At 44.1% G+C, this 13,342-nt stretch overlaps 1 protein-coding gene across 1 annotated transcript; it reads right to left on the bottom strand.

The window, feature by feature from the left end:
- Nucleotides 1–4,043: 4,043 nt before the first annotated feature.
- Nucleotides 4,044–5,286, bottom strand: POU3F4 (POU class 3 homeobox 4; the record flags this gene model as incomplete). Its single annotated transcript, XM_079910818.1, has 1 exon — nucleotides 4,044–5,286. One exon carries the CDS (start codon nucleotides 5,284–5,286, stop codon nucleotides 4,195–4,197), a length of 1,092 nt encoding a protein of 363 aa, XP_079766944.1. The 3' UTR covers nucleotides 4,044–4,194.
- Nucleotides 5,287–13,342: the final 8,056 nt, after the last annotated feature.

Here is a 13,342-nt window from a genome sequence, read left to right as displayed (position 1 = left end):
CGTCATGTTAATTATATAACAAGGTTGATAAGGAGGTCATCATAAAAGCCAACTAGGCCTTGGTTATATATTAAGACAAAGAAAAGAGGCAGTAAAGGAAATGAGTCTCATAAATATGTACAAAATATATGTAGTCACTAATACATAGTAAAATACTGATAGAGAGGTGTCTATATGTATATACTTATAGAAGTAGTATCTCCTAAAATATCCGCTTATGGTTCCATTAAAGAATGGAGAATACACTGTTAGTTGGTTTCTGTGTGCTTTAGTAAGAAAAGGTATAACTTTTTAATCAATTCAAATTTTTTCATAGGATACTGAAAGAGAAAGAGATTAGGTGGTATGAATGGAAATAGAACCAGTGGGTTTAAGACTATGGCTTTTGTGCTTGTCGATACATCTCTATAAAATCAGTATTACTTATAAAGAGAGATAGTCCCATGAGTATGCACACAACATGTAGCATATTTCATAAACAACACTCACATGTGTATGGTGCACTGTGCAACTGTAAATGATTAGACAACCTGCAAAACTAATAATCTTTACTTTTTAAAATCATTAGATAATTTTGCTTTGTCTAACAAAAAACTTCAGAGTATAAATTGAAGAGAGTTTTACTATTGGAAAATTATACTTAAATTTCTTTTCTGTTACTAAAAATACATCTACAAAAAAAGTTGGTTAAGGCATGTGTGTACATACAAAGCTTTAAAATATAACTACTTCTGATTTAGTAAATTACTCCTCAGCCATCACTACAGGTAACTGTCCCTTATTTTATTTAGGGTATTTGATAAAATAATAGAGGTGAAATTGTATGTAGGAGTGGGAAGAAGAGTAATACATCAAACTTTTACTCCAAATGTCTCCATGTAATCTATTTTTCTTCCCCCAAAACTCAGATAGGAATGGACAGAATTCAGCCTTATTGGGGAACACTAAGTGGACAAGAGTTTACCCAAGTTTATGGGCCTTGGAAGAGCCTTAAGAAGTAGTGCACTTCTCCTTGCGTATAGTCATCTTTACATTCCTCATCAGGGGAATGGGGCAGGGGAATGGGGGCTCACCAGAAGATCATCGGCTGGGAATGGGGAAGAAGAGGAAGGGGGGTGGGTGCAGCTAGTTGAGATGAAAGCCTCAGCGAAGATCTGGGCCCAGTTTCAAGAGGAGCAGTTCCAGAGAAGGGTCTAACTGCTGGACTAGAGTGAGACACACTCCTTTTGGAGAACATTAATAAGACTTCACCTCCTGAAATGAACACCCTGCCCCAGCAGCCTTCCCCAACATTCCGGGTGTGTTTTGCATGATCGTGGGTGTGATAACAAGCCACGCTGTGTGAGTGTATGAAAGGCCAAAAGTCAGTGAGAGAAAATAAAAAATTAATACAATGACTAATGATTTCTAACCTGAAGCAAAGCACATGCAATGCTCACCCGGAACCTGCCTCTGTTTAAACGCTTCACTTCACACATCACACAATAAAGCCAGGAGAAGAAGACAGATTTTTTTTTTTTGGAAAAATGTTTTATTTAAACCTTTTTAATCTTTTACAACAATAAAATATTGCGTCAATATAAACCCCTTGACTAAAACTGTTCACATCAAATATTACAGCGAATTGTTTTACTTTTGACACCCAACTCATATTTGAAAGTTTCCTTTTAAACACAATGCAGAATTTATTGAAAATAAATAATTGCTGGCAACTGCAATAGGCAATTTGAATAAAATAGTTGAAAAAGCAACTCTTAATGAAAATAGCGTTTATTATACATCGGTTACTAAATGAATAAACTAAATGATCTTTCTTTAAATTAATAACTTCAAAAACGTTTTATACAAAACTGTACAATTATAAAGTCGGCAGAAATATTTGGGTTAACTCAGGTTTGAATCATAGCGCTTAACTGCAAAGAAAAAATATCGAAACAAACAAAGAAAACCCTAACAGTTGTAAAACATGAACTCCTTGTGGGGGAAAAAAATCCCAGAACTGAAACACAACTACCAACAGAACGCAGAAGCTTGGCAAAAAAAGAAAAAAAGGATCCGGGATTTTAATTAACACATGCTCTTCGACCGACAGCTGGGGGATACAGTGTGGTGGACCGGGGCCCTGGCAGCCCTTACTAGCGCATCCTCAAAAAGCGGCCATAGGCTTTCAGGTCCTTATAGGTAGTTTGAAGCTTTGTCTACCGCAGCTGCGTCTGGAGGTCGGGCCAGGAGGCCGGCCCGGGTTTACGGAGCCCCCAGCCAGGTCTGGCGAGCAGCGGCTGAGTGTTTGGGTGCATGTCCGGCCCAGCAATGTGTGCTCCTTGGGAATGAGGTGAGCCTCCGGACCTGGCATGTGGACATGAGAGCTAGCAATAAAGCCACAGCAACTGCATAATTTTTGGATCTCTACACAGACTAGCGAAATTTTTTTTGTAGTTTTTTCTTTTTTGTAAATAGTAATACGATACACACAGCTATCTACACACACACGTTTGCACGCGCACGCACACACGCACAGAGACACATACACACAGAGAGATATAAAAAGAAGAAGAAGAGGGGAAAAAAAACCCAGCCACCCAGGCGCTCGCTAGCTAGCTCAATCTTCGCCATGGGCTTCTACCAGCTGTGCTTGTTGGAGGCACGGAGATGGCTCCCCATGAGCCCACTCAGAGACAGCCGTATATACGGGAGAGGAGGTGGTACGCGGCTAGACCAGAATCCCTGTGACCTTTGCCAATCATTTCATTGTCCTTCTGCACAGAGCAGAGAACGCCGGTCCACCACCCCCTCGCCACCCTTCCCGGAGGGTTTCTCACTCACGGAACAGGCAGTAAACTGGAGGTGAAACGAACTTGAAAGCGTTGACCCAGTCTGTCGCCAGCGTCTCCGGGTCGGGTCGTCGTCTCCAGCTAAAGCAATCGGGTGTGAAGGCAAAGTCCTTCGCCTAGAAAGGCCAAGGTGGGATCGAGCTGGCAGTCGGCCTGGCAAGGCGCGGGGTGGGTGGAGAGCTCCGAGTGCAGGCATTAAGGACTTCGGGAGGTGAGGAGCACTCTTCACTCCTCAGGACGACTTCTTTTGCCCAGCGCAGCTGCGGAATCCTTCCAGGGAACCCAGATGCGCTGTGGAAGCCTGTGGGGGCTCCACAGTTGCGGGAAGGAGGGCAGAAAGCTTCGAAATCGCCTCTCCTCCTTCGTACTAGTTTGCAAAGAGAATCGGTTGCCTATTCTGCCTACCCTAGGAACTCGGCTACCCCCCGGAAAAAAATATATATATGTGTGTGTGTGTGTGTGTATATATATATATATATACACACATATATACACACACACACACACACATATATATATATATACACACACACATATATATGTATGTATCTCCAATATCATCAACAAACTCTCTCCACTGTATCCTCTCTTCTCCATACAGATTTGGGATAGGGGATCGGTGGATGGGTAGGCATCTCTCCCCCTCTTCCTTTTCTAAGCAATTAAAAGACCATCTGCTCAATGAAGGAATAATAATAGCAATAATAATATGGAGTGGTCGATTAGATACAAATTGTCTCACAAATATTGTGTACATCTTATAGTAAAACACCGCAGACATTTAGAAACGCTATAGAAGTTTTAAAAAATGCAAAACTAGTCTATTGTAAAACAGATTTCACCTGAAATACAGCTGCTATAACCAAGGCGCTGAAAGGTTATTCAGAGGCACACATCTGTCTTCCCACCCCCGTCCCCCATCCCTACCCCGCCCCCAAGTTACCCCACTCCTTTCTCTTCCTAGAGAGGAGCGACCAAAAACAAAACAAAACAAAAACAAAAACAACAAAAAACCTTACTCAAAGTAAACAATATATATTGATCAGCAGAAAAGGTTGGAGGGAGCTGTTGCCTGGCGCAGGGGATATGAGGTCCCCGCCTGGACCGTTTAAGGCAACTGTGTATCCGCGTTGAGAAGCCTGAATGCGTGTGTGTGTTTTCTTTCTTAATATGTTAGAGTCCCCTATTTAAAAAAAAAAAAATGGAGAGAGGGGGAAAAGAAAGAACGAACAACAAAAAAGAGAGAGAGACAGAGAGCTAGAGAAATAGCAATTAAAAAGCTGGAGTAAAAGGAAGAGAGTGGAAGAGAAAGAGAAATCCGCGCTGCTCCCAGTGCGGCCGGTTGCTTCCTCGCTTCCTGCAGTCAGAGATCGTGGCAGGACGTGTCTGTTTTCACCGTGTGCGTGTGCGAATAAACCTCATGTGGCTGCTGATCCCCTGGTGGAGTCATTCTTTTCTCTTTCTGTCTTCGATTACAGAACCAGACACGCACCACTTCTTTCTCCAACTGGAGGCTGTCTGCCAGCGAGGAAATCTCCTGCGCGGCAGGCTTGGGACACTTGAGGAAATGCGTCTCCAGTACGCCCTTGACACTCACCTCGATAGAGGTTCGCTTCTTGCGCTTGCGGCCCTGCGCCGCGATCTTGTCAATGCTGGTCGGACTCCCTGTGGACGAATCAGCCTCCTCCAGCCACTTGTTCAGCAGCGGCTTCAGCTTGCACATGTTCTTGAAGCTCAGTTGTAAGGCCTCGAACCTGCAGATGGTGGTCTGAGAGAACACGTTGCCGTACAGTGTGCCCAGCGCCAGCCCCACGTCAGCCTGCGTGAAGCCCAACTTGATTCTTCTTTGTTTGAACTGTTTGGCGAACTGTTCCAACTCATCCGAGGTTGGTGTCTCCTCGTCCGAGTGGTCCTGGCAGTGGTGCGAACCTAGGTCGCCGTGGTCTGGGGGCTCCCGGAGCACTGGGTGTAAGCTCTGCGTGGAGGCAGAGGCCGGCGGTGGAGTGAGCCCGCCGTGCTCAAGCATGCCACTCACCGTGAAGCCCGGCTGCGAGTACACGTTAAGGGGTTGGCTGCTCGACGTGATGGACGGATTCGGAGCCGGGCTCGCCCCCCAAGCATTCGGGTGGTTAGTGTGCGGAGAGTGGTGGGCGACGTGCGGAGAGCGGTGATGGATGATTGCGCCCAACTGTAGGTCTTCGCGCCCAGGCTTCACGTCTTGCTGTTCCAGGGGGCTGGTGGCCAGTGTGGAAGACCATGGGCCTCCATCGCTCAGACTGGTCACCCAGTGATGCCCGAGGGGGTGCCCATTGCTAGGAACTCCCTGTAAGTAATCACTTTGGAGAAGTTTCTGAGGGTTTCGGAAAGGACTCCCCTGCTGCATTCCCGCAGAGTCCGCATGGACCATAGAGCTGGAACTGAGAATGCTGTAGGGATTCGAGGCAGCTGTGGCCATGGTCGGTGAGGATCCCCTACTAGTTATAATGTGGCAAAGGGAGCAGCTTCAGCCTTTGACATCTATGGTACAGGGGAGCCAAAGCCGCGAAAGCGAGTTACCGGCACCCGCCGAGGCCAATTGCAGCGCGTCTCGGCCTGGCCTTCCGCGGACTCGGCCAATGGCGGCACGGGAGGCCGGGCTAGCTTTCCAAATTAGGCTGGCGAAGCTCGAGAGTTTCTGTGAGACCCAAGCAGGAAGTGAATCAATCTTTCGGCTCCATTGGCTGCCTAGTGCTGAGTGACAGGAGCTTATTTGGTTAACCCTTCCCCCCACCTCCCACCGCTCTCGGACATCGAGGATGTTAGTAGAGGAGGGGGAAGGATGAGAGGGATGTGCGTTCGTGTGTGTGTGTGTGTGTGTGTGTGTGTGTGTGTGTGTGTGTGTGTGTGTGTGTGTGTGTGTGTGTGTGTGTGTTTGGTGGGGGATAGGGGTGAGGCGGCAAACTGGTTTTAGAACTTTTTAGGTTATTTAGATTAACCTAAATAAAGAAGAATATTAAGAAAACAATATAACCAGTTTAAATGTCTTATAGATTTTAGCGGATAGGGATTTTCCTCAGATTAATGTGGCGTTCTCGGTTAGTTGTGTGAGGGGGAGTGAAAAACAAAACGCCACTGCAAACTTTGAGCAATGAACGTCTTCGATAGGACCCTAAATCTGTGAGACTGAAGCCCATGATTCCAATAAGAGCTATTTCAATGTGTTTAATTTCATTTTATCATTTATAAGAAACTCGATACCAAGGTCAGAAAGCATCTAAGAGAGATGCCCAGATCCTTCTGAAAAGATTGATTTAGGGCATGAAGCACTGGAAAATTCGGAGAAAGTATTGTAAAATCTAATGTGATACTGGCAAAATCCAGTTATTTTGAAGTTTGTCTCCGAATTCAGTTGGTTAATTGGTAGATTTGAGTTTTTTTGTTTTTTTTTTTTTACTGCTCCGTGTCAGCTCCCATCAGAGGTCCCACAAATTTTGTCAGGGGCAAGTCTTGCTGAAGTGGGTAACCCTCCTATGCACTCACCCCAGACACTCAGCGAACCCATTCCCAGTAGGTACACAGGAGAATATTCATGACTACCTGCGCCCAGTGTTGTCCCCTAGGAAAATTGTTTTTAACACACACTTCTTCAACCCACCACCAATTCCACATAAGTTGAAGAAAATGGGAATCATTTAGTGTGCCCTGGAAATTCAGAGAGAGAGAGAGAGATGACTGGAGGGTTGTTTGGCATTAAGTACCGCCTCCCCCAACCCCAACGCCCCCCTCCCCCCGCCCCATTCCCATCAAGCTTGAATTTACTTTCAGTTTGGGAAGATGGGACTGTTTTTACATTTTGGTTAGAGGAAAATAGAGCAAAGACTTGTATTCCACCTAAGCTTTTATAAGTTCGGGAAGGACAAGTCTATGTGCTCCACAGCCCAGTGCAAATGCGTTGCTTGTAAGCAGAGTGGGTGAAATGCAAATATTTTAGATTTGCTCTAGCTGGGAAAAGGCAACATCGGATACCTAGCATGATCTCTGAAGTTTAAAAATGACCTTTCATTGCATAATTTTGAACGTAACCTAGTTGCATAATTATATTTGCACTTACAGAAGACGGCATCAGAGTTCCCTTATTGGTTTAAAATTCCATTAAATATATTGCAAGAGCTCCTAGGTTAAGCTTGATTTAAATTTGCATACATTTTCATATATTTAGCAGAAATAAAAGAGGGCTTGCAGCTACCAGAAAGTCATTAAGGCATTAGTTTCTCTAAGAAGACAGATCTGAAGAAAATGCAAGAAAATGAGAAAAAAATAAAAACAAGGTGAGCTTATTCTGACATTCCTTTATATAGCTAAAGAGCGTATATTTCCTGTGAAATGAGTAATTTCTTATGAGAGCACAGAGCAGCAAGAGCTTATGTTGTTAAATGTAAACTGTGTCTATTATGCAGGAAAGTCTGGCATCTGGTTGAGATCTATTTCTTTCTCTCTTAAAAAAAGGATAAACACTTAGTAATTATTGGTAGAGAGAATCATTTGCCATATTCTGCCCTCCCCCTTCTCCCTCATTGAAACTGCTTTCATTTGCTGGTGTCCTATTGTAAAGGTTTATCTGCTTTTAACCTAGAAATTGATTTTTTCCTCTCTCCCTTCCCTTTCCTCCCCTCCCCTTCCCTTCCCTTCCCTCCCTTCCCTTCCCTTCCCTCCGTTCCCCTCCTCTCCTTTCTCCTCCTTTCCTCTCCTCTCCTGTCCTCTCCTCTCCTCTTCTCCTTCTGCCCAGGAACGTCCTTTCTTTACTGCCAACTGTGTGTATCTTCCGTTGCAAGAATGCAATCTCATTTGTGCCCGAACTTTTGCTTCATGAAGAAAACAATAACTTGTTAAAATTAAACAAAAATAAAAGTTTTCCGGCGCTCTGTTAGACTGCCTGTTCAAGGATCCATTTGCCAGTCTGGGTTGGGTCAGTTTAGAGGTCAGAGGGAAACACATTGAAGAAACTATACGAGCAGAAAGATCATGATCATTGCCATGTTGTTGTTGTCGGTGGGTTCCCCACCCCCACCATTGCAGCTGCGTTTGGTTGAAAGAGTTGTTAATCTTAGCCTGGCCATTCAGGGAGTTAAGGCAATTATCAATTGATAAGACTTTTGCATGAAGAAGAAGTGGGTCCTCTTCCAATTCTGACTTGCCTGAGTTCTTAAAAAAACAACCTTCCTCTTGCCTGTGGCTTCGGCTCTGGCTCTGAGCGAAGAGGTAAGGCCAGCCGCGGCAAAGTGGTTCAGACATTTTGCCCCGAGGCTGGTTGTGGGGGGCGGTGGTGTTGAGGACGGGGCATCTGCACCCAGCGACAGGCTTTTCCACACCGTTGCTTTTCAGTCTTTTAATATAAGAATAGCTTCTGTCAGGAACAAAAACCGATGTTAGTTGTCTTTTTCCTTTCCATTATTTCCTTTCTTTTTTCTTTCTTCCTTCCTCCTTTCCTTCTCTTTCTTTCTTTTTTTCTTTCTTTCTTTCTTTCTTTCTTTCTGTTTCCTTCCTTCCTTCCTTTCTTTCTTTCTTTAGTTTTCATAATTAGTTCCCATGAATATAGATACTGCCTATTGAATTCAGGTGGAATCATGTCCTTTAGCAGCTGAGATAGAATCTCTTGCACGTTAGGTGCTTTGTTTTTGAAGAAAATATCTGCATACAGTCAAATCTTCTTGCTGTTCTAACTAATCTGCTGGAGAGGTTTCCTTCGCCTTCTCCTGTCAGTCTAACTTCCCAAGTGTAACAGATGCCGCTCTCAAGCACTCCTTTCTGCGGCTTCTCTTTATTCAGCCTTGCATATTTCTCCCCATGATCTGGGTTTCCATAGAGAGAGGAATAAAAGAGGGGACCATGGTCACAAATCCCCTGCCCCATGCAAAATAAAAGAGCCTCATTCAATATACGACCCTGTCTGGACATGGGAGAAAAATAAGTCCATGAGAAGCTACTGTTGCAAAGAGCTTGTAACTAATTTTTCATAGACTGCATTTTGCCTTAAACTCAAAAGTTACCACTGGTAAACCTGCTATCTTGGGTAGCTGGGCTAAATACATAGCTTGGTGTTCTCCTCACTGAGATCTTGAAGTCCACTACCAGATCCTCAGATCTGATTTACCCCACCCCCTTCAGAGCTATGGTTTGAATATAATAATAGCTGTCAAACCCTGCCAGGCTGGGGCAGCTAAAAGTTGCCCTGGAGGGGATCCAGACTTAGAATTGGAGAAACTAATTTTAGCAAGTCTGCACACCTATCTCTAGCAAGGCAACACAGGTTTCGATTACCATGCCTGGCCAGCACACAGTACCAACTTCATTCCTCCTAGGGTTGCCTTCACACCCCAACTCTCTACCCCTCCCTACTCATCACTTTGCTTGATTTCTAAGAGGACTATTCAGTTAATTTCCAAAAGCAAGTCAGATCAGCTTGATTTACTTGTACTCATTTATTTGTAACCTGGGGGTTCACAGTGGCTTTTCTCCCTCACAATATTTAAGGATATAAAACAACTCCTGAGAGTCTTTGCAGACCTTATGCCCCCCTCCCTTCCCCTTCGAAGCAAGAAAGGACTCACAAAAGAAATTAAGCAGGTTAATGTAGTTCATGTCGCCCGTTCCTGTGGAAGCCTCCGAGCGTGGTCGAAGTTGGGCAGCCTGTGCCCAGGCTGGTTCAGAAAGTGCCCCGGCCATGGGGCTTATGCTGCTTGTAGATTTCATATTTGAGTGTAGATTATGAAGTGTTCTCGCCATACAAATTGGAAGAGGGGGAGACTGTCTGTGGCTGAGGATGGATGGGGTTGAGGAGGGGATTAAGGAAAGAAGTCCAAACGGCCAGATTTGAATGTGTATAATGCAGCATGAAGCTCCAGAAGGTAGGACATGGCACATAGGCATGACCTCAAATTGGAAACTTCACCTTCAACACAAGTTCACTTTGGAAGCAGGATGAGTTACGCTGGGCTTGGTGAGGACAAGTACACATTTTCTTTTTATAACCAGGGAGCTCATGAAGGAAGGGAAACAATTGAACAGCCTCTGAAAGGAAATAAGAAACCTTTTCCCTGATGTATGTACACTGAGCTCATGAGACATTCTCAGTGTGAGACACAGCTGCCCTACAAAGAGCCAGTCTACTGTACCTGCTCTTATAGTTGTTGTTGTTGTTCTTCTTCTTGGCAAACTGCATGGGGGAAGGTTAAGGGCTCAATATTCTGAGGGAGAATTAAAAAAAAAATAGATGGCATTAGCAGACATTAGCCAATACTGATTCAAGCTCAATTAGTTTATTTTAAAAAGATCTCTGTTGGCTTTCCTTGAACGTGAAGAAAAGGATATTCAGAGAAAAGGGGAGAGGGAGGAGTGACAGCATATAGCAAATGCCGCAGCATAAACAGGGTTATTTATAAAATAAAATATTCATCATGAAAAATTTAATACAAATACCACAATCTTCAAGAACACTAGTTATTTGTTAGCAAAATCCACTGTCAGTGGGGAAGTGCTGAGGCATTGTGTTGCTGGAGCCTCAACAGGAGGGTTAGAGGATAAGGACAATAGAGACCTTCACTGCGGAGGGAAAGGATGCTGGCTCCCACCCTGCCACTTCGTAGGCAAGGTCGAGTTGATTCCAGCTCAGTTTCTCTTCTGAGTTTAGAGTTTACTTCTTCCCTTGCCATTGCTCTATCTTACAGTGTCCCAGGGAAAGAACTCTACCGGGACAGAGCTATTGTGCAGTATTCTACGTGGCTATCATTTTTCCCGGTTCTAGGATTTAGGGTGTTTAGAAATCATTGTGGGCATTTGCCAGTCACTTTTTTTGCACTGCAGCTAGATACTAGTTTCTAGGAATCCAGTTAACAGTTCTACAAAATACAGACCCCATGTGGAATTACCTCTGTGTGTGTGTCTGTCTCCCTCTCTCTGTGTCTCTCTTTATAATGGAGTAGCAGAATGTTTATAAATTTAAATTGCAGTGGTGGTTTTTAGTTTTACTTTGACTTTTTTCTTAAAATCAGAAGTGGTGGGAGCATTTAAAAACAAGAAAAAATATTTCCAGCCGCATAATTGATCAGAGGGCTTGGAGAGATTATCTATTACTTTAAACTCTGCAGATCTGTATTCGGGGCATCAATAAGTCCATCTAGTTTACCATTAGACGCTGTTTATAAATCATTGCCTTGGTTAATAGATCCGCCCCAAATTGCAATTCACTTCCTTCTTCATGGACGGATTAAGGTTTTAACATGCAAAATTTTAAGAATACTCCGGCTTCATTCATAACTGAGATCGTGTTTCCCCTGCACTCTTCTTCTCCGTCTCCCTTCCTTAGTGAATAGTACTTATCTGAAATGGCTAGCATTCTGCGTCCCCGTGTGGTAATGGGACTACGGGAAACTTGATTACAGATCAAAATATGCGCTCTTTCTAGGAAAAGACTTTTAGTAAGTAATCAGCTGAGTATTCGGGGCTCACGTTACTATTTGTGGGTCCTATGGTTGGCAAGAATCTATGTCATATTTGAAAATAAGCAAGTGACCAGATTTAACCTGCTATCATTATTCAGAAATTTCTATTATTTTTTTCCCAGAGGGATAGGGTAGGTAAGCAGGCTGATGATTATGAGAAAAATGTACTAAAAAGTATTGTAAAATCAAGTTTTATATATCAAATATAAATATATAATTGATATATGTGAGAGAGAGAAGTATTGGGGGAATAGTCCACTATGCAAGGACATTTGGGAAACCCACTTTTTACAAGAATATAAGCGCTTCCTCTGTTGTGATTGTTGTGCTAGTTCTGGGGGGAGGGGTGTTTTTTTTCCTGAGTGCTCTTAAAAATCTACATATTCTGTAACTTTGGGCCACTTCTTTTGCACTTTGCCCCATTCTCGATTGGGGGAATCAATTTGGCTTGCCTGCTTGGGGAAGAGATCTATTTGATCTGGTATTTCGGTTTCCAGCTGCCTGTGGATGCATTCCACAGTGTGTGTGTGTGTATACATTTTATATCCAAGAAAATTTTTGGAGTCTCTTTTCAATGGACAAGTGCTCAGGCGGTCAGCCAAAGAACCCAGCCCCCACCAGGTCTTTCCTCTTGGTGGGTCCGCTCCCCTAACCACGAGTCTGCAGCTAGCCCGCTCTCAATTCTGGTGTTGCTACGAACTCAAGTCCCTTAGCTACAACCTGCAGAAAGTCAGAGCCAGAGAGAATCAAACAGCTGTCCCAAAGTCCTGTACATGATCTTGGTAGGAGGGAGCGTGATCTGGGCAGCAACACTATCTCTAATCTCCGGGGTAGCCTGGCTGAGATGCTTGGATGAAGCCAAGCAGCTTGACCTGAGATAGCCTCTGAGATGCATCCTGAAAAGAGGCGGTTGGGCCAGGACAGGGGTGGGGGCGTTCAAATGAGAGATTCTGTGTTAAGATAACTCAGTGGATGATAATTCCTTGGGCTGAATGCGTCCTGTTTGGACAACTGAGCAGCCAGTGAGAGGGACTTATTTTGCCAGCCTCCTGGCATTCACTGTCCTGTTCTCCCCAAGCTCTCGTCCTCTATTTGGAACAGGTTCCATAGGATGGAGGCGGCTGAATTTCCCAGGTTGGAAGTGGAGGGAGGTGGCCAGGATTTAGAATAGCCAGTGCCAAGGCAGCTGTGTGAGCTGTGTGAGCCCAGGGGCCAACCAGCAGTTAGTTTTTCGGGATCCCCTAGACCCAGGCTGAGCACACTTGCCCCTTAATAGCCACAGTTCCTTGCTCTGTGGGCCCCTTAAACATTTCTAAGTCCAATATCTCCCTCTCTAGGCCTGAACAAAGGTAAGATGTTTAAGGTAACTCTTTCTTGGGAGGCAAGACCCAGCCCCTTTACTGCCAAACACTTTATATTATCACAATTCTGCCTCAGTGACACTCTCCCTTGGAGGTGTGCTTAGGAGAGCAGTGACCCCATGATTCTTCTTGTGTGCATATGTGTTGGGGCTGATAGTCACCCTAAACTATTTTATCCAGGCACTCAGATGTTAACTCATATCACACTGAAGGCAGCAGGATTTAAACCTCCCTAATCCTCTTTAGAAAGAACAAATTTCCTGTTTATAACAATTGACAGGGGCAAGAGAAAACTTAGGCTTCTAAGGAAACACACAGGGCAATCTAAATATCAACACTCAAATTTTTCTTTTACATCCTAAATATTCCTTTTAACTTAGTCAAATAATAGTGAGAATGAGGCTCTCTCATTTCCCCCACGTACCCTCTTCTTACTACTTATACTTTCAGAGAGAGATTGGGGTTCCTGTTTGCAGTTAAACTATAATTCAATCACATCTGTTCTCATCTTTACCTTTAAATGCAATATTTCCCCAGGTGCTTGATGTAAACATTAGATATGCACTCCCCCTGAAATGGATCACGTGCACCTTTGTGTGTGTGTGTGTGTGTGTGTGTGTGTGTCTGTGTCTGTGTCTGTGTCTGAGAGAGAGAGAGAGAGAGAGAGAGAGAG

This window comes from Stenella coeruleoalba (assembly GCF_951394435.1).
Source record: "Stenella coeruleoalba genome assembly, chromosome: X".
NCBI classification, from domain to species: domain Eukaryota; kingdom Metazoa; phylum Chordata; class Mammalia; order Artiodactyla; family Delphinidae; genus Stenella; species Stenella coeruleoalba.
The sequence above is the reverse complement of the archived record's forward strand: the minus strand, read 5'-3'. Positions and strand labels throughout refer to the sequence as shown.